Source organism: Lathamus discolor, chromosome 2 (assembly GCF_037157495.1).
Source record: "Lathamus discolor isolate bLatDis1 chromosome 2, bLatDis1.hap1, whole genome shotgun sequence".
Classification (NCBI taxonomy): domain Eukaryota; kingdom Metazoa; phylum Chordata; class Aves; order Psittaciformes; family Psittacidae; genus Lathamus; species Lathamus discolor.
Window position 1 is genome coordinate 72,346,696 of NC_088885.1, and position 25,002 is coordinate 72,371,697.

General features: G+C 40.4%; 1 protein-coding gene across 15 annotated transcripts in view; it reads right to left on the reverse strand.

The window, feature by feature from the left end:
• The window catches only part of FARS2 (phenylalanyl-tRNA synthetase 2, mitochondrial), a 266,496-nt gene that overhangs the window by 62,912 nt on the left and 178,582 nt on the right, over positions 1 to 25,002 (reverse strand). For 14 of the 15 annotated variants that reach the window (XM_065667415.1, XM_065667418.1, XM_065667420.1 and 11 more), the window contains one exon: positions 21,895 to 22,046. The exons of the other annotated variant lie outside the window; for it this stretch is intronic. In XM_065667415.1, the coding sequence (XP_065523487.1) occupies positions 21,895 to 22,046 (152 nt within the window). The remainder of the gene's footprint in view (positions 1 to 21,894; positions 22,047 to 25,002) is intronic. 15 annotated transcript variants of the gene reach the window in all.

Below are 25,002 nucleotides of genomic sequence, written 5' to 3' on the forward strand. Positions count from 1 at the left end.
ACCTACAGTAAAACCAAGACATAGAAGGCCCTGTGCCCAAACGGAATGAACTCTTCCAAAACCAGGACTGTCTTCTGGAAAAGTATTTTATTTACATCTCATTAATATGCATTTTGGTTCCCGTTCAGTTCTCCTCAGTTTTTACAGTGCTACACCGTGCTGGTAATGCTAACGGTCCAGTTCAGCTTACTATCTAGCCAGCAGTTTCACTGCTCCCCCAGGCCTGGTGCCACAGATTTGAAACACCACAGAAGTGTTGTCTTCAGCCACAGAAGTTCAAGATCATGCTCTCTGTAACGATGGAGTGATCTGACTGATCAAAAATGTTGACTGCAGATAAAAATCCATAGGTGACTGGACACAGAGATCATCACCAAAGGCAAAAACTATACAGAAATAAACTGAGTAGTGATGGCGAACACAAGGAAGACAGAGACTGGGGCACAGGTCCTGTGAGGATGGCCTTTGAAGCCTTGTTGGAGGGGGGGACCTAATTGCTCTCTTTTAGTACCTACAAGGAGGTTATGGAAAAGACAGACTCAGCCTCTTTACAGCAGTGCACAGGAGGAGCGTAAGCGCCAACAATGAATCAAGATTAAATAAGGTTCAGAGTGGATATTTGGAAAGACTTTTTCACCATGAGGCCAGTCAAGCGGAGGAACAGGTTGCCCAAAGAGGATGTGTGATCTCTCCATCCCTGGAGGTTTCTAAGAGCAGACCGGATAAAACCCTGAGCAACGAGTCTAAACTCAGTACCAGCTGTGCTTTTAGCAGAAAGTTGGATGACAGAACCAAAATCAGGAATGGGCCTGTAGCCTCAGGGCATGGGAAAGTCTGGAAAATGAGCCAGGCAGACACAGAAGCATGTGCTTCTTCCTGCAGTATACCTTCTGGAAACAGGGATTTTATCTAAGTTTGAAGGAGTATGAAGAGAGGAACCTTGCATAACAGTTTAAACAGTTCAAACAACTTACTTTAATGCCAATACGGGACAATACAATTCTAAGCACTGAGAAATAATCTTGAATCCTTTAGAATTTTATTAGGTCCAAAAAGAATCAAGTTATAGAAATATATCAATGCTCAAAGACAATCAGTTTAAAGAGTCCACAATTTAATAAAAAATGTAATACAAAAGTTTACTATGCAATCGAAAGTCATCATGTATATGTCAGTTTTTTTGCCGTGTAAGCTCTACCTGAAAAGATTATTTTGTCTAGATAATTTTACAAGAATTGTACAGAAAAATCTTCAGCCATGTTTTCTCCCAGGTCCATGACTGGCTAACTTGGTAGGACACAACAGTGTCCAGTTCAAAAACATACCCACCAAATTTTCCAGGCTTCAGAGGTGGTGCTTTGGTTTTCTATAGAATAGAGCCACACTGGAAATCATTAATAAGCATCATTGGATGTGGACTGTGGTTCAGGTGATGACATAAACAGATTTCTTTCAGATGGAAAGCATCAAGCAGTAGAATGCTCACCTATGAAGTAGTGGTTAAAGCAGTAAGAGGATACTAGCCAAAGTGAAGTGCAAAGTGAAGTCAAGCCTGAGACTAAGGGGCTTCCTTAGTTTGTGTTGATTCTAGTGGGATGGAGTGGCTGCAGGTCTTTGGATCCTGTATAAGAAAAGTTAACAGAAAACCAGCAGCTTTTGAGAAACTGTAGTGAATATGGACCTCAGAAACCATATGTACAGCACTCAGGGGAACACAGTTCCCACTGGGAAGAAAGTTCCAGAAATCATAAGCAAAGAAACTGCCTCTTGTCTCTGTGATAGAATCGTAGAATGTCCCTACTTGTGTTCACAGAAACTGAACCCTGCAAACTGCTGTGGGAAGAAAGATCTGGCACAGATGCACAAAAGGCATCTTTTAATGACAAACGACTCAGCAAGGTCCCCAAAGTCCCTCTCTTTCAGTCCAAAATGTTGCAATAAAAAATAAAAGGAAAAAAAACCAAACAAATAAACAAACAAACAAGTTTATCTCACCAATTCTAAAAGATTTATATATAAATTCACTAAGCTGTGGGTTTACTCAATGCTTGAAGAAGCCAGTAAGCTTTTTCCTGGAGCTGATTTTTCTCCAGAGCCAGTACCAATATCCCTAGCTCCTCAGGAATGTTGGGATATGAATCATTAATAATTTAAAGGACAGAGAGGAATTTTGTCAGATAAAGCAGGAGGAAAAATGCTACTGGTTTATTCATTATGTTCAATAAATGCACAAGTCCATTTGGATGTTTAGAAGAAAACTGCAATGGAAAGTGATTCTTAAAAAAAAAAAAAAATAAAAAAAAAATATGGATTTCCAGTTACGTTTAAATGCAGTCCATGCCATTTCATCTTTTTTTACAGGTGCTACTGCATCACTGAGAAACAGGAATGCAATGGGGAGTTAAGTGTCCGGAAGGAAAAGGGGACAACTACTCACTGTGATGACATCTATTGATCTTGAGAACACAGGCATGACAACAGTATACAGTATTTTTGGGGCAATGCAGTTCATCCATCATTTACTCCTCAATCTAATCTCCAAACATTCTGCCATTACCCAATTCCCGTCAAGCTGTGCTAAATGACTCTTTCCGCAGAAGCTTACACGGCACGACCTGCTTCTCCTCAGCTGGCACCACAGACAGTCTCTTGTCTGTTTGTAGCCCTGACAGCTTTTTACATCCATACTTAGCATTCTTTCAGACAAAATTCTTTCTGCCTCTTCAGAATTGCAGGATAGCAATCAATAGGGAAGTGGGAAGATGCTAATTGCAAATTAGCTGTACTGCAGGTCTTCTCTACCTCACTCTTATCAGTACCTTCTCACCCCTTGTTTTTCTGGCTGCACTAGACTGTGTCATAATTGAATTCACAAAAACACTTGGAACCATTACTGGTGTGACAGACAAACAGCAACAATGTTCTTGGCTTGAAAAAGCAATTCCAAGTTTCTGTGTCTTAGACATTTCTCTGTGAAAGCAGCACAAAACAGATTTAAACACTCCCTTTACAGCACCAGATTTTAATACAATCAGGTTTCAGGAGATCTGTTCAAAAAACCAAATCAAAACAAAACAAAAAAACCCCAACTGATTACAAATACAGGGATACAGGGAAAAAAAGGCAGTAGCCTGCAGCAAAAAAGCCCAGATTTCAAAGCCCTGAGAAATGAAAATATCTCTAGTTACTGAATTACACAAGAACACATAAACAGCTCTTTTGGGCCAGATCAAAAATTCTATAATAGCCCTGTCCTATCTGCAAAAAAAAAAAATAGCCACCCACCACACAAACTCATCCATACAGGTGTGTTAAGTGGATACCTTAAGCTGAGAAGCAAGCCAATGTGCATGCGTATTAGCACAAGCCTCTAATGTTCTCCTGGGGTCCAATCTGTTTTCAACACAAAGCATTCCTGAGATGTATGCTGCTTCTATGCATTTTTCATGTCCCAATATATTCCTCTGCATTAACTCATCTAGTTCCCCTCCCCACATGAACTTTTGGCATCTCTACTGCCCTCCTGCAAAGAGTTCCTGCTTGCTGTGAAGATGGTTCTAGTAGTTTCATTTGAAGTATTCTGCCTTCTGTACTAGAAGCCATGAAACCATCCTTCTCTACCCATCCTCTCCAATCAACCCATGATTTTCTAGATCTCCATCATATTCATCTACCAAATCATCTCTACCAAAACTGGTTTTCTCAATCATTCACTTGCTCTGATTATTCCTGTCATTTTTTTCCTGAATCTCCTGCATATCCTTGCTGAAGTGGAAATCCAAGACTGTGTTCAACTTTCAGCCTGCACATAAAAGGGAGCATGAAAGCCCACAGCTTCATCTCCCTTCCCACATGCCATCCCAGGACTGGTAAGGTGGCAGTAGCATGATGGAGCCACAGCTTCCTGTTCTTGCCAGCTTTCCAAAGATGAGAGCAGAAACAACACAAAGCTTCTGGCGCATTCATATCAAGAGCAGCACAGAGGAACCAATTCCTTTGACAGGTCTCAAGGTGGCACAGAAGGGCTTTGGGGCTGCCCTCCAGCCCTCCCCCTCCAGTGCTAACCTGCCCCAGAGCATGAGAAGTGCCACGCACACTGCCGTTCCAGGGACAAGGCTGTACGCACACATCTCTCTCTCACTGACTATGCATCCAGATCTTTCTATAGAACAGAAACCATGTTTATTTATTTCAAATGAGAGTTCCAATTATAGCACAAAATTATTCTGAGGGGGTAACAACAAAGATGCTGCTTTTGGTCCAAAATGGATTTATTTCAAAGCTATTTCCAACATGCTGCTAAGCAGCAGAAGTTGTAGAATTGTACAACACAAGGCGGGCTGCCAACACTGAGCTCTTCTGCAGCTGAGCAGGCAGAAGTTCAACATAAACAAAAATAACTGAAAATGAAAACTGGGGGGAGAGAGCGGGAAGGGGGCTAGACGGACAAACAGGCAAATGCCAATGCTGAGAAAGAAAACCCTAAAAAGCACAAGAACATTCTCAGTGAGGAAGGAGTATACCTCCTATTTAAAATGCAGTGCAAAGCAGCATCCAAAAATGGGCTTGTCCCAGCACTGCTAGGAATTGTGAGAGCCAGCAAAGGATTTTAGATTCAGCTGCAGCCCAAATGAGCCACTTTACAGGCTTAGAAACTGGCCGCAGTTTCAGAAGGTAGGAGCTGAACCATCAGTGTGGCTGAAACTGAAGCCCTCCAGAATACAGGAGCAGAACTAATAGCATATTTTTAAACTCCTATTAAAAGAACAGCATTTGGCTCACAGAGCTACTTGCTTAAAAATTAAGAGAAACTATTTAGCCGTCTTTGCAAATTTGGCCTCTCAGGTGTCTGTGTCACGCCAATGGGAAAGGCCACGGAACTGTAATTTCAGAGAGAGACCTGGAACTGCAAACTCGTGCAATCCACACCTATAAAAGTGGCAAACTAAAGTCAAACAGGTCAGGCTTTGCAGAGGATTTACTTGGTTTATTTACTTTGAAAACACTGGTTGTGTAGCTAATGTAGTTAAAGCTAACAAAACAAGTGCCTGCTAGAGACTGCTCCTTTACGGGTTCTGCAGCCACAGCCTAAGGAGCAGTGCTGGAGGATCAGCTGTGGGAAAACCTGACAGAGAAGATGGCAAGACAGATTAGATTCTTCAGGCTAATACTGCGACCAAAGATGATCTGGGATAGTCACAAAGAACCAAGCTCTCATCAGCACTCCCAAGCCAATAGAAGAAATGCTTTGGTAACTTAAGGGCAGTTCTGAGCTGTTATTAGTTGCTACTTTGTCTCATTAAAACACTGCACCTCAGCAGAAGTTCAATGGAACTTCGGAAAAAGGCACCTGAAAAGCACTACTGCAACTGAGGAGTCAGGCTGAGCTCAGGAAGCACTGGAATGAAAGGTCTTAGGTGGCCTTAAGGAGGTAGCAGGAGTTTCTCTTAGAAAGTGTCACATATTACAGCTTTGCTACCAGTTCAACATACGATTTAGATAGTGCTTCTTAGCCTGTTGCCCAAAGACCACTGAAATGACCAAAGGAAAAAATATGTGCTTACTTCTACGCACACAGAAACAAAGTGCAAAAGAAAAAACATGAATCACCACTGAGCATTCATAGCACAGTCCAAACTTTCTGTTGACAAGAAACTGAAAAGAAAATCCACTTGAAGTAATGCTACCCAAGATGAATGGTGGCTTTGTCTTTTCTTCCCATCTCTTGATCCCAGAATCTAGCCCAGCCCTTGACTAACAATACACAAGCAGCACTAGTCAGAAAGACAGTGTAAATAGCTAGATTAGAAAATTTACTGCTGAAAAAAAATTAGGTAGGAATAAAATCCAGGAACACAAAGGCGTTCTTTGCAGGAAAACCCATCACACCATCCCACCAAAGATCAAGAAATTGCTCAGCACAGACATGGCAAACCAAAGCTGAAATCTTCCCATAGGAACAAGAAAAACAAAACACTTAAAATATTATAATGCCGGCATAAAAGTCAATGTCATGTTCTCACCTTGGATACAGGCTCACTCCGAGCCAAACATCTAAAAAATATATGGAGGTAATAAATGGTCCTTGCCAGGCAGCAAAAGTTATTAGTCAAAGAAAGACAACTGAATTAGGAATGACTGACAAGATCAGGGCTGTTTATCTGAAAGATAACAACAGGACTGAATAAATACACACAACACAGCTAAAGTTAATTAGGAAGTATTTTTTACTTGCCCTCCTAATACAAAGTCAAACAGAACTAAATCACGTTTCAAATTGATACTTTGTTTTAAAAACAACAGATGTATAACCTGTGGGACTCATTGACACAAAATACTAGTGATGCCAAGAATCAGAAGGATTAAACTGCAATTGGGTAAGTATACAAATAATCCCTGCAGTTCCACTATAAGCAATCACTAACAGACAGAGATTAGGGAGACATTCTGTAATGGAGATATCATTAATTAACAGTTTAGGAAAGGATTTCACACTCCACCCTCTGTAGCATCCCAGATGTGCTACTGCTAGCTACATGGCACCCAGCTAGAAGGACACCTATTGGATTACTCCAGCTTTCCCTGCAGTTCCAGGGCTGTTCTGCAGTGTGACAAGAACAATATATCCCGTAAAGCACGTTTATCAAGCAACCTTGATGAGAGAAGTCAAACTTCTGCAGTTAAGGTAAATTTTCTGTAATCTCACCTACAGTCCTTTCTTAATACTTAAGCAAACTAGTCCTCACTCTTTAGTCTTCCTATAGCTTATTTTCTGTTCTCTCATTACATCTTTTAGTTTCATGTAAAAGCTCATCTTGTTATTTTCTGAGACCCAGGAATAGGCTGTAGGTAAGAACAAACCCAAGAACAGTACACCTTGATGGCATCTTTGTGACACTACATAAGAGAAATCAGAGAGCCTATGCTAAAGCTTTTTACTCCTAGAGGTAATAGGATTCTTTGTAAAAAGGGAATCCTAAAGATAATGGAAATGCTGATAGCCTTTTTAGTACCCCTAAATGCCTGTCAAACAATAAACCAAACAACATGAGGAAGGAATCTGTTTCCTAGCCAGACCAAACCAGGCATGACTGCAATACAAATGAAAGTTCAGTTTGGCAAATGTAAAGTCAGCAATGGCCAGTTACCTCCCCCCTTCCCTCCTCCCTGAATGCTTGCAAGAGTTGACTTTGTCCTGTCTAGGGAAAAAGAACCACCTCATTAGTTATGCTCTTTCATGTTCTATACCTGTTTGGTCTGGTGCCACAATATAAGAAACTTTGATAATGAACGTGTATTCTTATTCATCCTTACTGAAGTCAGGGATGATTTTTCAGTCCGAAGTGAGCAGTTTTCACAATGCATAAAAATGTGGCTAACTAGAACGCAAGTGTATTGCTGCAGCATTTAGGTGCCTTCTGTAGTTCCGAAATAACAGAAAACTGGAAGGACTTCTGAATGCAACTGTAATGCAAATCTCATTATTAACTACCACTTTACTCTACTGAGCAAATATCAGCATGTCCCTCCTGAATAACAAGAGTATTTCTAACAGCAGCCATTGTATTACTTAATGGAGAACTGAATTTGCTGGCAATAAAGTCTAGGTTCCTGGAAGAGAAATGACTCTGTTCTCTCTGTAGACAGATTGGGTTTTAATGAGCAAGGGAAACGCAAAGGGCCCGATCCTAATCCCACTGAAGTCAATGGGATGTTTTCTACTGACTTCAGTGGGCTGTGGATGGAGCTCTGAGGTCCTGATTTTGCATTTGTCACACTTCCAGCTTCACTGAAGCCAGCAGGGAGTTTCAGTGTCACTCAAAGAAGAATGGTTCTTCAACAACTAATATTACCAATTTCTCCAGCATGGAAAATGCCCCATTATATGCAGGGAAAAAAAAAAATCAATTGCTGAGAATTTCAAATTGCATTTTCAAACTACAGAACTCTTTAACTATTTGGGATAGACACTTATGGCTCATCTTCTGCCAGCCCTGATTGTGAAGAAAGTGCAGTTAAGTGCTCCAAATGTATTACAATCTTTCCCAGTACCACTCACAGGTGCCTTGCTGACATTGTATTTTATTTTCAAGCCTACTTATTTTAGTAATCATGTTTTCCAGCACTAGAATGATATGTTCATGTGGAACTGGTGGAATGTGTTGGAACAAGCTAATATACTAGCTTGTAATTAGTAATTTACCATGGATGAAGGGTTCCATGGGAGTTTTTAATTTAGAATCTATATATACAGTTTGAAAGACAACTTTTTATCAACTGTGTGGTATTTTTCTTTCTACTGCTGAGCTTTGTAAGCCATTACTTCAGTGTATGCCTGGCCTACTCATCAAGTTCTTTAATGACCTTAATAAATCACATGTAAGCTTTGAGGTAAGGACACAATTCTTCAATTAAAACTAATAGTCATGACTGCAGCATCTCTCTATGGTGGTGCTGCACTCTGTTGGCAGTACACTACGCAAATGCAGCTGGGGTCAACAAACAAATGGTCTTCAGAACTGTTTCACAGCATTTCCTCTGTTTCATAGTCTGACCAGTCAGATTTTAGCTCTTGTGCATCAAACTTGCAACAGTTTGGCTAATTGGTTATCAAAGAATATGTGCATGTATGTTCTTTTCCTGTGGATGGTTCTTTTTATTCATAATTACAATGAAAATGACAAGCAAACAGTAGCTATTCTCCATAACAGGATTAAAGAATAAATCTCATTAGTTTGAATTTACAAGTCAAAGCAGATCTATTTTATAAATCGGATTCCTGCCGAGAATCATCAATAAATACATAAAAGAATAAGAGTCAGAGACTAACGCGCTAACTTCAAACTGCTACACTCTCCACCCCCAGCCATCTTCAGGGTTTTGGAGTGAAGCATCATCACAGTGAAATCCATAGCAGAATTGCTGATTTAACCACCAAGATTTACTTCCTCTGAGCTAGAACATATTCTTGGTGTGTCATGTGCTGCCTGACAAGACTGCTTACCCACTGTAAGTTGCCCCACTGAAGAGAGGAATGAAGCACAGAACAGGGAATACCTGGGTAGGCAACAGATCTGCAGGGCAGAGGTGGCACCTGAAAACATTCAGAAGTCTAATTACACAACAAAAGTAACATGCGTAAATTGTGGTTGCAGTTATGTCTCATATGAATATTTTTTATACTCTCAGCCAAGGTTTTCCAAAGATATAGGTGTTTGGTGAATTCTTCTTTGGTCTTATTTTCAGAAGTGCTAAACATCAACTTCTGAGAATCACGGCCCTTTAAAGTTTCTTAATTCAGTTATCCAGAAAACTCATTAGTTACGTTTGAAGATAATGGTCTTAATCAGTTACAGTGCTTTATCCCCGTGTCTTGTTTTTCACCTTTGCTTTCTTTTAGTTTTCATTCCTGTCCTGCCCAATGCTCCAAGCAGAACTCAACAGTGGCAGAAAGAGTGCTTTAAAGCAAGAAATCTTACCCTGTGAACACCCTGCCATACTCAAAAACAAAACTAAAAGTTGAAAGGCAGTGGAGAATCACTCTGAATCCCTGAATCATCCCGAGGCTTCAGATAGCTGGTGTTAGTGGATGGGATCATGTGGGTTTTTTTGACCTTTAAAAAATTAATACTATCAGTAACAGGGGAACCTCTTTGCTTTAACTTCTCCTGCATATGGACATTGTTGATTCAGCTAGAAACTAACCATTTTACATCCTGCTTTCTGCATGCTGCTACAAGGATTGCATGTGAGGAAAACAACAGAAAGGGAACAGATGTTGAAACTCAGTGAACTCAATGTAGCAGAAAAAAAAAAGAATGGGAGAAGAAATATTAATTACACAGAAGATAAATTTAAAGCAGGTACTGAACCCATTCTGTATTATCAACCATTCTGTAGTATCAACCATTGCCTAGGTTGATAGTTCTCCTTCTAGTACACAGAAATGTTCTTTCCTCTAGAAGTAATACACTGTATATGATGCAATCAAGCTCGTGTGATAGAGGGAATATTGAGGAGAAAACAAGCATGGGTTCCAAGTAGATGCCAAATCCAGTAGGTTCACAACATACATATAACTGGCATAATTATACACTAGTGAAGCATGTTAATTTACTTGTACCAAATCCACTTAGAAACTTATCCCACTGAGCTGAAAGTGGATTTGCTTCAAAGACAATATAAGGAACTGGGTTAGTAATCAGAAGAGCAGAAGATCTTGAATTTGTAATGTCAAACATCTATCACTTTGGTGGCCCATAATGGCTATTATCATTATCTACTAGGTTAATATTCAATTTCATAACTAGTAAATAACTGTAATTCCTGTTTAGAAAATGGACTGTAAAAGCCCAAAAGGACCCACTGAGGACCCCTGAGGAAACTACTATACAAAAAGGGAAGATTGAGATCATATAGATATTGTATATATTTAAACATACAGGAAATAGATATTGCTTTATTAAGGTATAAGACGACGCCATCTAATCTAGTATCCTGCTGATAGAATTGTCTAACAGGGTCATATGAAATACAACAGTGATTTTAAGGTTCTTTCCAACCCTAACTATTCTATGATTCTATGATCATTCACACTAGGATTTCAGTGTGACCTCAGGCAGGTGTCGCTTATGTTCTGAAGCACAAGAACTGAGAGCCTCTGTAATTTTTGTGTAGCCGTAAAGGTTTATTTGCCTGAAAGACATCCAGTATTGCAGACTTATCACACACTATGAGGCACATTTTGGTTACCTTTTTGAACGTTTTCTCTTGGAGTAATACAATGGAGGAAGATGGTCCTACTGGTTTCTTTCATCACCTTCAATTCTTTTAAACACCTTTCAGGTATTCTCTTCCCGTTTTTTCAAATGAAATTACGTTACATACAATGATTGGTTTTCTCCTCACATCAGAGCAGCATCTTCCACCAAATGCTGTGTATTGAAATACTCACACATCTACACCTCTTAAAAAACTTTGAACTGGAGAATTAACAGTATGATCCAAAATAACTATCAAAGCGCAAAAGATGTGAAGGTTGGGTTGTCATAGTGCCCCATTAAATTATGGGCATTTTGATTTTTTTGATACTCTATGAGTGACAGCAAGGGTGTGGTTTTGAAAGGTTGGGAGTTCCCACAGTACCGAGTGATTTCAGTGGGTGTTCCTAACACTCAGAAGCTCTGAAAACAAGGACTTATTTTGTAAAGCCAGACCCAGGAATATCCGCATTAGCAGACACTAAGAAAAATGTCTGCCTAAGTGACACAACCCACAGCTGAACACTTCTCTCTGTGTAATTATGCTAAACCATTTACTTCAAAGTAACTTGAATGTACTGCACCATCCCAGTTGATTTTCACTTCCTCAGTATACATCCTATCTACGCAGCACAACTGAAGGCAACATTCTGACCTAAACTCAATTTCCATAACAGCTTGTCAGACACGTCACTTAGTATTCTGACCTACTCTGTTTCCACAGGATGAAGCTGGCAATATCTCAGCTGAGAACCATGAGACCTTCATACACAAAGGTAATAAAAAACCCTACAAGAACTACATTAAGTCAGTCTTCATCTATCTCCTTTCTCGTATTCATTCAAAAAGTCCAAACACAAGCCATTCAAATGTTACAAGTATGAACAGTCATTCACTTCCTTACTATGTATCTCTCCCACACACGTACTAATAGGCACTAAAATACTAAACATAAACTTTTTCTTCATCCTCAGAATCATTTTTAAATGGCACCTTTCCATAGCATTTTTGTGTGATGCCTGATAAATAATAGATCAGTTGCATGGTGTTAGTGTTAATATTAATGTTACCAGACAGTGTTTGAGAGAAGCAGGAGAGAAACCTGAATTGCAGAGGATTTTGGGATAGCAGCAGTCTCCACCCAGATGTATGTTTTGTGCTCAGGTCCATCCCTATATTATACAGATCTTACAGGGTGCACAGTCCCATGAATTTCTACTCAATTTACCCAGAGATGAGGACAGAGATGAGAACACTCAGCACTTGATAGAACTTGGCAAAAATTTTCTTAAATAAACTATTTAAAATGAAGTGGTAGGTTAAAATAAAATATCCACCAAGCACAAAACAAACAATAGGAAGATACTGTGATCTGTTTCAGGACTGCTGGCATTTATTTGTTCTGAAATTAAAGAAAACCTAGCTTCCTCAACCTAAGTGTTGACATTTTCCAGCATGGAGATAAATAACCTTTAAGCTGCTTAATGCTTTAACTCAGCATCAAGAAATCCTTCCTACCTATAGGGTTTTTTTTCCCCCTATAAAAATGTGTTCCGGATCCATAAAATATAAAGAGCAGTATTAATTATTCAGTGCTAAATCCATCTCTTCTGTGGAGCAATACTAAGAAGTGAAGAGGGGCATATAAAGACTTTTTCCTCTAATCTTCGCAGCTTTACAGGATGTATGTTTGGCTGAATCCAGCCTAAGAATTAGGAGCCTGGCCACCATATTACCAGCCTCAACACAGTTCTGTGAAGGCCTTGTGAAGAGATGAGAGCAAATGTCTGCAGGCACTGCATGCATTCAAGTCTCAGCACACAGAGGACAGTAATGTCCACCATCCTAAGAAATGCTTGATATGGCTAAGTACTGTGGCTGCTTTATGTGGCTAGAGTCTCATAAAAGCAAACAGTACCATCTCTACTTTCCCATGCAGATCTCCACACAAGAATTGGAGAGAAACTCAGGGTCAGCTACAGACGAGTTGCTTCTTCACTAAGCTACAACACTACAGAGAATAAACCTATCATACTTTCATGCTGAAATTAATTTAAGAGATGATTAAGGAGGAGTGGGACAGAAGTCATATGAAGGACGTGTCTATCGTTTTAAAGAAAAACTAGTTTCAGGCACAGATCTGAGACGCAGCCAAAACACATTTTCCTCCCTCACCCATACTATCTTGCAGGGATTCCCAGTCTACAAGCTGGGCATTCATCACTGGTGGCCTTGACAGGACCAGTCCACCTTGACTTCTTAGCCTGCTGGGGTATGATGGCCAGCTACAGTGCTACTATGGGAGAATGGATGGGGCAGGGGTAGAGACCAAAAAGAGGGGAGGGGTATTGTATCCCATAACCAGGTAGACAGCAGAGCAGAGTGGCAGGCACTCAGTCCCAGGCAGTGGCAGGCAGAGACAAAGCATGGCATAGGCAGAGGAAACATTTCAACACAAAGCAGAAGGAGAAGGACAAAGCACCAGGTGAAAGGAGGACTCTGCCTCTTACACGTAGGGAATTCTTTCCCCATCCTAGCTGCTGAGTAGAGCACTTTCAAAAGGCACTGCTAGATTAAACTGACTTCAAGCTCTTCAGAGAACACAGTATTTACCATCTAACTAATGTGATTTGAAAAGCTTTCACTTTCTCTCTGACACACAGGCATTGCAATGCTTCTCAGACTCTAATATGCTCACAATTACGTACTATGAAAACTAGTTCTGAACAGAAGTAATCTTAACCTCTGGACTACAAGGACAGCAATTCACCAGGATTTCTCTGAACCCAGAAGCACTCACAAACCTATTGCTATCTCCCATGCATCCTGTGGCAGCTGACTCTTTTAGCCATTTTTCACCAGCCCACTGCTTGCCAATAAATCACTGTGCTAATTCCTGTGATGCCTCCTGTGAAGTGCTTTTGGGAATTGTGGCAAAGATTTCTGGGCTGCATCTGAGAACTGCTGGTGAATGGCCGATGCCAGGTTGACATGATGAAGAAAGGTTAAGCTGTTTAGCTGAGCAGCCTCTTAGAAATGATTCATTATGACTCCAGTTATCCCTTTCTATACAGCAAGTCTATCTTCTGCATCTGCCTGAATACATAAGGGAGTTGACATTTGTCTTGTGTGTGGCTCGTGTACTTAAGTTTTCCTCTCTTCTCATTACCCATGAAGGTTGATTACATTTCCTATGGAATATCACTGGTGATACATCACACTTCCAGGGCCATGTTCTTCTCTCCTCCCCCCACCCCATTCTAATAGGAACCTGTGGTTACTTCATCTTTTCCCTTTCTTGAATACCAATCCTCCCACAAGCCTGTGTGTTAGCACCAGCCTCCCACCAAAGAAGAATAATGGGACTCCTACTGAAGCTCATTAATAGTAAATTATTTTCAGTTAGTGAAGACAATTTGCTCTGTGAAATCTCTGAAGAGCCAGGGACAGTACAGCAGAACACTGCCCCACAATTGATCTGAATACAGTGGTTTGAAGAAAACCTCAGACTTCAATAGTGAGCCATTAAGAACAGCTATTTGTATAGTGCCTGTCTGAACACTGAGCATAGGAGGGAAGGTAGAATCTGTCTTTCCTGATCAGTTGATTATTCTTTGTTTTGTTTGTTTCCCCACTAGACAGTCTTCAAGTAAACACTGGCAACAGAGGTCTGAACTGGTAGTCCCAAGCTGTGTAAAAAGCTGTAAATCACAGAACTCACACAGAACTCACTCTTGATTGCATAAAGCACGGTTTTTCGTTCGGGGTTTTTTAATACTTTTTTGTGTGTGTTCTGTGTTATACCATAGTTACTGGGCTGTTCTTATCTCAACCCATGGGAGTTGCATTCTTTTGATTCTCCTCCCCATCCCTCTGGGAGTGGGGAGAGGAAGGGGGGATGGAGTGAGCAAGCGGCTGTGTGGTTCTGAGTTACCAGCTGGGCTTAAACCACGACAGTTCATAAAACAAAGTCAAGACATTTACTAGTATTTTTCAAGTCCATCTTTCTGTCAGATGAAGCAAGAAATACCCATCATAAGCAGACGCTGGACAGTTCAAGGGCATGCTTCTCTGTCCCTCCTCTTACTCCTGTCACAGTTCTTTACGAGAGTCTTAGATTTTGGCAGGCAACTGCTATTTGGGGGACTTACAAAGCCACTCGAGAGAATCTGGTATCTGAATCCACACTGGACTTCAAAAGCTCTAGGCCAAGCATTTAAAAACCTCTGAAGAGGATGCTTAACCAAAATACACAGACAGATTCTACTTCTACACATGTATACGTAATAAATACAGCACTGAAAAGGTCTACTTCATACCAAACAATACTTTCTGGTTTGTGCTATAGAAGTGCATGCTCATTTTTTTCTACCTCTGACTTCACCCAGTAGATACTATAAAGAAACTGGAACAGACCTGTTTGAAAGTTCGGAATTTCTAAAGTATCTGAAAAAGTCTTTTTTAAACAAAAATATGTGCATATTTACTCAATTAATTCTCCATATTGATCTCGATATGAAACATTTTTGCTGGGGAGGGAAAGGAGGACTTAAAAGCTTTTCAGTTCAATTGCCTCAAAACTAGCACATGGCTTCCCTATGTTCTGTGAACACCCCTGCTACTGCAGAGGGTATTTGGGAAAGCTAAACTCTGACAGCCTCAGTCCTGGTGGGGGACAGCAGGGCGTCAAGATTGCGAGAAAGTGGGAGGTGCAAGACATACTGGAGCATGGGAGGGTTACCTTAGAGTTACAGACATGGAACCCAAGCCTGGGCTCCTTGAAACCTGTAAGCAGCCAGGATAAAAATCTCACTGACTCAGTACTCAGGTTATCCGGGCTCTGACAGCACATAAGCAGAAGCTGTATGTCTTCATAAAGCAGATCTCTGTGAAGCCCAGTCTTTAAATGAATGTGGCCAGAAAGTCCCTGACCACCTCTAGGCAGCAGCTGCTATGAGAATGGAGCTGTTATTTTGTACATAGCTGCAGTTCAGAGGAGAAAACGCAAGGAAGAGAAAGAAACTCAGGAGTAGTTGGGGTCATTCTGTGAATCAAACACCACTGGCTGTTGGGTTAGTCTGGGGCAGAGGGGAATGCCTGACATGCACACACCAGGAGCAAGGTCTTACCACACAGGTGGTACAGCTCCTGGTTGGGACACAAGAGCGGAAAAAAGAGGGACCATGGGTACTACCGTAGTGCATTCACTAGCCACTATATAGTCATGCTTTACTGTGACAGCTGAAGAAAGGTGCAGAAGCCAACCAGTATCCACTGACAGAGTCCCCCATGAACACTTCATCTATTACAAAAATATTAATTTTGTACTCATTTGACCAAATGAGAGAAAAATATCCAGAGCTGGAGAACACAGTTCATTAACAGGACACTGATCCTCTGCTAGTTACAGTCAAAAGCAGCTTCTGCATTGTTTTTTTTTGCAGAGAAGCTGCTGCTGGGACTTTGCCAGTTCAGCAGTTAAAGGTAATCTCAAAGAATTCCTTGGCAAATTTTAAAGTGCTCAGGCTGAAAAACAACAACGTGTTCAGGGACTGAACTGATAGTTTTAATTTGAGTAATACTAGCAGCAAGCAGCACTTCAGAATTATTCCGGTTTAATTCACCTGTTCCAGAATCAGGCCAGCTTCCATAACTAAAGCAGACCTAAAAGTATTTGATTTGATCTTCAGCTAGATAAGGAAAAGTGATATAAACCTGGCAAAAAAAGGGAAAATGATGTTGCTACGTTGTTTTTTGTATATACTAACAAGATGTTAATAGTGTGTATTGACACAACAAAACAGTCAATGCAATCTGACTCTTCACTGTCAGATCCATTTTTTTTACTATTTGGAAAAGAAGAGACATGGGTCATCTGAGTACTCCCAAAGTCTCTAAAGATGGTGCCACAATACACTTACCTTCCTCTTCACAGCAGCCAATACATTTCCTCTCACTTCATTTAACAGACTCTTAGAAATGTGCAGATCTCACCCCATAAGAGTGCAAGTAATTCACACAAAGGCAAGAATAGAACCTTTCTTACCTATTCCCCTCTTGTATTTTTAACATCATAGCTGTCAAAATGTAGCAAATCAATTTTGCCTCCCTTACAGTCTCCACACTGCCTTTTCAGGGTATTTTTAGTTGTTCTGATTAAAAATTTACCTCTTTAAGTACCACTGAGGACACAGTGCATTTCTTGATTACAGTTTTGTATACTTTTTTTAGCCTACCTATGTGTCTTTCTTACAACAGAAGATGTGGAGGCATATCCTTATTTCCTTCCTTCCCTTCTCTTTCAAACAGAAAAGAAATTTTAGTATCAAACTTTAAAAAATCAGGACTTTCTGTCCTCTTCATCATGGACAACACCGGTCACACACATGCCTATTCTACCACATATTCTACCATGTTTAATTAGCCGCTATCTTCTCTATTATTTTGGACAGGCATGCTTTCATTACTGGAATTCCATGTCTGTGCGGTCACAATACTTACCCGAATATCTCGGAAATGCAAGACACTGCTCTTACTGTGATTTTCTGCATGGCAGTAGTTTTGATTTGCTTATCCATTGTGGGCAGAGACCTTTCTGCCTTCTGATTGCTACTCAGCCAGACTTTCTTTTTCCCTGTGAACCTGTTTCCTTTCTGAAACTGGAGAAGTCTTGACCAGTGAAAGGGATATTGCTTTCTGATTTAACTTCTAAAGGTCATTCATATTGATTAGACAGCTCAGATAAGGTGAGTAGTAGAAGGCCTGAAGTAGAGATATGGAGAGTACAACAGCCATTGCAAAAAGTAAGGAAAAAACCTCAGACTTTTTTTCCTCCCTTTAGTATCAATATAGAATGTTGCAAATTGAAAAATGTCAGCCACAGATCCTCACTCATTTTGTATTTGCACAGCAATGCTTAAAGGTCCTTAAAGATCTCCAAGGACTGCAAAGAAATAATTCAGTCAGTTAGCAGAAACAGTGCCTGGTCACATGGCACACACAACAGATGACAACTCAAGGCAAGTCACAGTGAACTGATTTTACAGACCATGCACAGAAAAATATATTCCACAAACCAAAGGTATGAAAATCTAAATGACTGTAGCTGATGCATCAAGCAAAGAGAGCTTAAATCCATGAGATAGGCTGTGGAAAACATTCTGCTCACTGCAAAGGGACATTTCTTCTCTATTCTGCTTGCCTTACTGTCCTGGTTTGAGCAGCAGCAGTCAGTTTTCTCCTTCTTAGGAGCTAGTACAGTGCTGTGTTTTGATCTTTTGGCCTGGGAACAGTGCTGATAACGCCGATGTTTTCAGTTGCTGCTCGAATGTTTGGTCTGGCCAAGGACTTTCTGAGCCTCATGCTCTGCCAGGGAGGAGGAGAGGCCAGGAGGAAGCAGAGACAGGACACCTGACCCAAACTGACCAAAGAGGTATTCCATACCACAGCACGGCATGCCCAGGATGTAACGGGGAGTTACCCGGAAGGGCTAGAGGGACTGGAGGGTTGGACGAGGTATCGGTCGGTGCTTGGCTGGGGGGAGTGGGGTGAGTTATTGGTCGGCTGGTGTTGAGGTGTTGTATTCTTTCCTCTTGTTATTTCCTTTAGCACTATTATCATTGGTGGTAGCAGTAGTGATCTGTGTTATACCTTAGTTACTAAACTGTTCTTATCTCGACTCGTGGGGGTTGCATTCTTTTTGATTCTCCTCTCCGTCCCTCCAGAAGCAGGGGGAGGGCAAGAAGGGGGGGAGTGAGTAAAAGAGGTTTGTGGTTGGGTTTAAACCTCGACACTTACACATACCCCAACATCTGTTCTTGCCATAACTGCCACAGTTTCACTCAGTTTTCTTGGTGTTTCAGCAAACTACAAGGGTTTTTTTTTCATATCTGCTTATTTATTCTTCATGTGCCTGAATAATGACTGTGTTGCAGCCATGTTTTGCTTTATTCATCGGGACAAGCTCGATACATATTTAGATTCCAAGAATATCCTAAAAATCAGATGACAGTAGGTCTTACCTTCCTAGCTGCATTTGGTTGTGCAGGTCTATGATGGCCTTTTACACTGTGATGGGTGATGGGAATGGATCAACAGCTGACAGGATTATCCTCTGACCTGTTCAGTCTCATGTAGTACTCACTCCCCAGGATGCATGTTCTGAATGCAAGAGCTGTATCTTGCACAGGTGATGCTCCGCACTTGCTCAAGAATCCCCTGTTCACAGATTTCCCAGTCTGACTATGGAACTAACCCCTCTGAGCAGCCACCTAATGTCCTAAGCGTTGTCCAGCAGCAGAGATACACACATCTCCTCTCATGTGATACCTTGTGCAGACACACATCTGTAATGCGGAGAGGTGTGTGGGTATTGCAGACACCTGAAAAGTCCACGTCTTCCTTTTAGTTTTACACTTTTGACTCAAAAGGAGTGTTAGGAGCAGGTGGACCTGCTTGGACTTGCTGGGGTGAAAGTAAACTGAAGTTCTTGTGGATCAGAGGGCTCCTGCTAAGCATCCCTACAGTTATCCTGGTTTCCAGAAACACTTTACACAAAAGCTACCTACTTTGACTTACCTGCTAGATCTCAGTTCTCTGCTTGGAACAGAGTACATGGACCTCCCGTATGAAAACAGGCTGAGAAAGTTGGGGCTGTTCAGCCTGGAGAAGAGAAGGCTGCATGGAGACCTCATAGCAGCCTTCCAGTACCTGAAGGGGGCCTATAGGGATGCTGGGGAGGGACTCTTCGTCAGGGACTGTAGTGATAGGACAAGGGGTAACTGGTTAAAATTTAAACAGCGGTAGTTTAGATTGGATATAAGGAAGAAGTTTTTTACTGTAAGGGTGGTGAGGCACTGGAATGGGCTGCCCATGGAAGCTGTGAATGCTCCATCCCTGGTGGTGTTCACGGTGAGGTGAGAGAGCCTTGGGTGACATGGTCTAGTGTGAGGTGTCCCTGTCCATGGCAGGGGGCTTGGAACTAGATGATCTTGAGGTCCTTTCCAACCCTAACTATTCTATGGTTCTATGATTCCTTTGCTCTGTGAGCATGTTGTACTGGCGAACAGGAATTTAGAGGAATCAGAACATTCAAGAAAGTTAAGTACAGAGATTTAACTTCAGTCTGCATGTTCTAACTACTGCTAGAACTTTATTTTCTAACAGGAAATGCTTATTTTTCTGCCTCAAAGATGTGACTGCTGCATGAAAAAGCTTGCTGCTTGAAACATGCTACAGCTGATCTAGCCTCACTACTGGCATCCGTTAACATTAATTTCAGCTGCAAGGAAAATAAAATATCTGCAGACTAAACTGAACCAAAAAGTTTATCTTCTGGAAAGCCTTCTTCACTCATCACTGGGTTTGCCTCAGTGTTGTGTCTTGTTTAGTTAAGTTGACTTTTTATGCATTTGGGCTGGAACAGCTCTTAATTACCCTAGCATAGTAACTTTGCATTCTCCTTTTCAGCAAGGAGACTCCTTCCTGCTGTTTCGTTTGATTGCCTGTGCTTTCTGGGAAGATGTGTCAACATTATCACCTTACAAAACAGAAAATCCAGATTTTTTTGTTTTTTCCAGGACATCTCTTCCTCGTTTAAGCAATTACTTGTCTTATGCTTTTTTCCCATCCTTTCCTTTTGCCTCTAGAGGAATACATTTTCATGGCTTATACACACTGTAATTGTAATGTAATGGAGCATGATTATCAGTCCAAAGCCCAGTGTAATATTCAATGATTTCTAAACCACATGGAAGTCTAGAAAGTAACTACACAGTATCACACAGATAGCTTCTATAAAGGATCTTAATTAAAAGACCTCTTTCTCTGTTCTGAATTAGTTTTATTTGTATAGCATTTTCTGTTTTCCAATCTTTATAGTATTGTAACTAAGAAAAGTATTTTAAGAAGGGAAATAAGAATACCAAATGTCCTAATTCCTCACGGAACTGCTATTTTTAAAGGGTGAAAAAAGTCCGAATTTTAAATTCTAGAAGTGATTAATTACATGCGTGAACTTAGGAAGCTTCCTGTAAGTAACTAACACTCAAGACAGCAGCATTGCAGGTATTCTTATCCTATGCACTTTTCTCCCATCCTCCACAGCAGATTTCTACAAATTCAAGATAATGATTACAAGTATCTGGATCTGTAACATACACATCCACAGCAACACTGAGGATCTCTTCTGTTAATTTCTGTGCCCAGAGGCTTTTCTTCAACACTGAATTAGAGAAGCCACTGTACTGTTTCTGTAACAAGACAATTATCTTGGAATTAAGACTAAGCAGAACACTTTTCAGAGACTTAGTCTTCCAAAGGCTTCAGAGAACAGACAGAATTACTTAGCGTAGCTTACATTATCAGCCCGCAAAAGTTATATACCTGCACCACTGTGTTCTAAGAAGTAAGGTCATTATGTTACAGTCTTTACCTATAATTATATTTTAATGAGGTAGATAATATCCTTGGAATTAGTTTTTAATGAGGCATTTTAAAAGATTTCTTTTACTGTTGTAAACTAAGAGGACTACAACATCACTTATCAACAATCCATTAGTGTCACCAACTAGAAGGTGAGAAATGTTTCCTTCTTGTAGCGTCCAAACATATCTGAATGTTTGCTAAGTGAGGGTTTAATGGCTTTAAGAGGACAATGCTAGTTAAATCCTAAGTCTACGTAACAATCTCAACAAGCAGTAATCCTTCCCATCTATTTGCAGAAATCACAGAGGGAAGCAGAGTTGCATTCCTTGTGCAGGAAGAAATGATCTTGAACTGACCAAGTGCCACCCCTGGTATATGGTTCAGGATCTGTCGCAGCATATCAAAGGAGAAAACGCATACAGGAGAAATCCAGAACAGTGAATCCTGCTCCCCACCTCACCACTCTACTAGTGTAGAAGATAACATTCTCAGTAAAGAAGAGAAGCATGACCCATGAGCTGAGCTGTGACTGATACAAGACTTAAATATACAATACAGTTTTTAATTAAAAATACTTCTTGAAAGCGGTGTTAAATTTTTTTTAGAGCTAAAAAATGAAATGTGCAAACACTGCAAGAATTTCTTGGTATATGAAAAGAAAGTATTTATATTCTGATCACAAGAAAAATGTAGTAAAAGTTTTACTTACTTTGGATGGGTAAATTCATCCACTAGAATAACCTTTTCTATCAGGTCTCCACCAATGGTTCGAGCCAACTCATAGAAATCATTCTTGGAGTATGTCTCAGAAGGTAGCCAAAAGGAGATGTCATTGATCAAAGGTGGATATTTGCTGAGTGGCTAAAAGAAAATCAAGGCCATACCTTTGTAAGTGGCTGGACTTGGTAGGTATCCCTAGAACTGTTTTAAACTTCTCTAACATACATAACAAACATTTTAGAATCTTTCTGAAATGCTTTTTGAAAAGCAAACTGACCTGATAAACAACCGAGATGCAAGATTTTATACTAGGAAATGTCTTTTAAAGATCCCCTCATAACCAATTTGATTAACGCATTCAGAAGAAAAACTGGTTTTGCTAAAATCAGCATTTATGAGCCTGAATACACTTTTGGATCAGAGCTGTTTAAGAGGACGAGATCATTTTAACATGATTATTCACTGGGTAGAATTGTACTTTATAAAAGCATTTTTCAGTATTTTACAGATATAAAAGTTTATATCACATTCATGTATAAAATTTATATGTATTTTATATCATTCATATACACCATTATATGTTTTTTATCTATATTATCCAATTTCTAAGATGGTATTATCAATAGGCAACTTCTTATTAAAAGGTTACAGTAAGAAACACACTTAGGCTTAAAAAGAGGGATCAATTCACTTCCCAGGGGTTTTTATAGATATCCAAACATCTACAACAACAAAAAAGTATTGCTGTTAACGTAATTATTAATTCCACAAGTACCACAACAGACTTTTAAAAATAAAGGGGCATCTTTGCCGCAGACAGAAAGACCTCATCTTGTGGTCAGAACAGTGTAACTTGTTATTTGCAAAAACAGGAAGAGAAAGAGAAACAAAACTTGGTAATCATTAATTTTTCAGTTTTGATGAAACTTCCTTGGAGTCAATGGGTTTCAGATCTCGCCTTTGCTAAGACATTTCCCCCATCTGAAGAAAGGAAAATGGTAATGCTCTCTTTTCATGCCCTTCAGGTCATGCAATATCTTACTTCTGCCTTCCGTTAATGCACTGCACTTGAATAAATATTTTTGCACAAGAAGTTTGGGGTCTGCAGGAGAAAACATCTTTTCTTATTTTGCTTGTAAGTATAGGACAGCTTATGTATGCACCTTGCTCTACAGTATATTATCTTCCTCAAAAACATATTCCATGCCCGGGAATGTTTTATGGTGGAGCAGTCAAATCCTAAGTGAATACTGGCTAAAAGCAACAAACCTGTTAAAAAGGTAAATTTACAGCATGCTGATTTACTCAAATCCTGTTCTGCACAGTGTAAACGAGTCAATAAATATTTGCTAAGGAACACAGGCAAGCTTTAAATTAATACCCCCCCCCCGTGAATAAAACTGTGAATCACAAATGATCATCCAACTTGTTAAAAGAATAAACTTGTCAAATGAATGTACATCCTGTACGTCAAGTCAAAAAACCCCTTCATACAATAAATCCATCACACAAAAGCTTTTGATAAAACACTAATGAATTAAATGTAAACACCTCTGCTAAATAAAAGTCACAGCCGCAAATGCTGGAGACAAACCTCAGTCAACAACCTGATACATGTATTTTACATGTTCAAGTAACACAGTAATATCCTAAACCCTGAAAGGAGCAGAGTACCCACAATTCACAGTATGCAAGTATTTGCTATCAATTTCAAAAGAAGCAGGATTATGTCAGGCACATGAAAACAGCACTCTTTTCACCACTTCAAATGAGATGTACACAAGCACACAATGTGGTCTGATCTTGTACCTGGAACACTCTGATTTACATTATCATTGTCATCAAATCTGACATGAGCAAAATTACTCAAAGATGTAATAAACTGTAGGGTCCGTTCCCAATCAACCTCCCAGATTATCAAGTCTATAAGAAAACTGCTGCTTTGACTCAATTCATGGTGTTACTAGCCTAGATACAGAATTGTATCTTTGTTTGTGCACACGTGTCTGTATGCTTGAGTGTGTTACAAAGAGTGGAAGGAAAAATGCTTAAAACAGTAACTTTTTTATTATTAGGGTACTAACCTTTTCTCAGAGCTCTGTAATATATAAAAATCTTTATGGTAAAAGGCAAGGCAATAATCCCATATTATACTCTCCCTTCACCACCTGGCTGCAGTCAATATCATTGCAGTAAGTATTATATCAACACTAGAGTTAGTGTAAGGATAAAATTCTTTGTTCTCAAACATATTGATCTGTTTGGTGTAGAGCTACATAATTATTTATCTCCTACACGTAAAACATGAAAAGGGTAGGACAAGTCTCCAACTGGCAGGTTAAAAAGAAGTTACCAAGTTTGTATTCAGGCACTCCTGCAAATACACACTGTGGTCCAACAGATCCCCCTGCCATCACTGTCCTCGTTTCTAAACTTTCATGACCTCTAACAAGAGAGTGGTCTAAAGTCCTTTAACTTGCGCTTTAGACCCTAAATTGGAGAGGCATACATTTGATGGATGGACCACTAAGTGGGTAAGGAATTGGCTGGATCAGACAGTAGTGGTCAGTGGCTTGATGCCCAGGTGGAGACCAGTGATGAGTGGCATCCCTCAGGGGTTGGCACTGGGACTGACACTGTTTAACATCTTTGCCAGTGACAAGGACAGTGGGATTGAGTGCACCCTCAGCAAGTTTGCTGATGACACCAAGCTGTGTGGTGAGGTCAACACGCTGGAGGGAAGGGACCTGGACAGGCTTGAGAGGTGGGACAATGCCAACTACAGGAAGGTCAGCAAGGCCAAGTGCAAGGTCGTGCACACAGGTTGGGGCATTCCCAAGTACAAATACAGCTGAACAGAGGGCTGGAGCACCTCTGTTATGAAGACAGGATGAGAGAGTTGGGCTTGTTCAGGCTGGAAAAGAGAAGGCTCCAGGGAGACCTTAAAGCAGCTTCCAGTGCCTAAATGGGGTGTACAAGAAATCTGGAGAGGGACTTTTTACAAGGGCTTGTAGTGACAGGACAAGGGGTAATGGCTTTAAACTGAAAGCAGGCAAATTCAGATTAGACATTAGGAAGAAATTCTTTACTGTGAGGG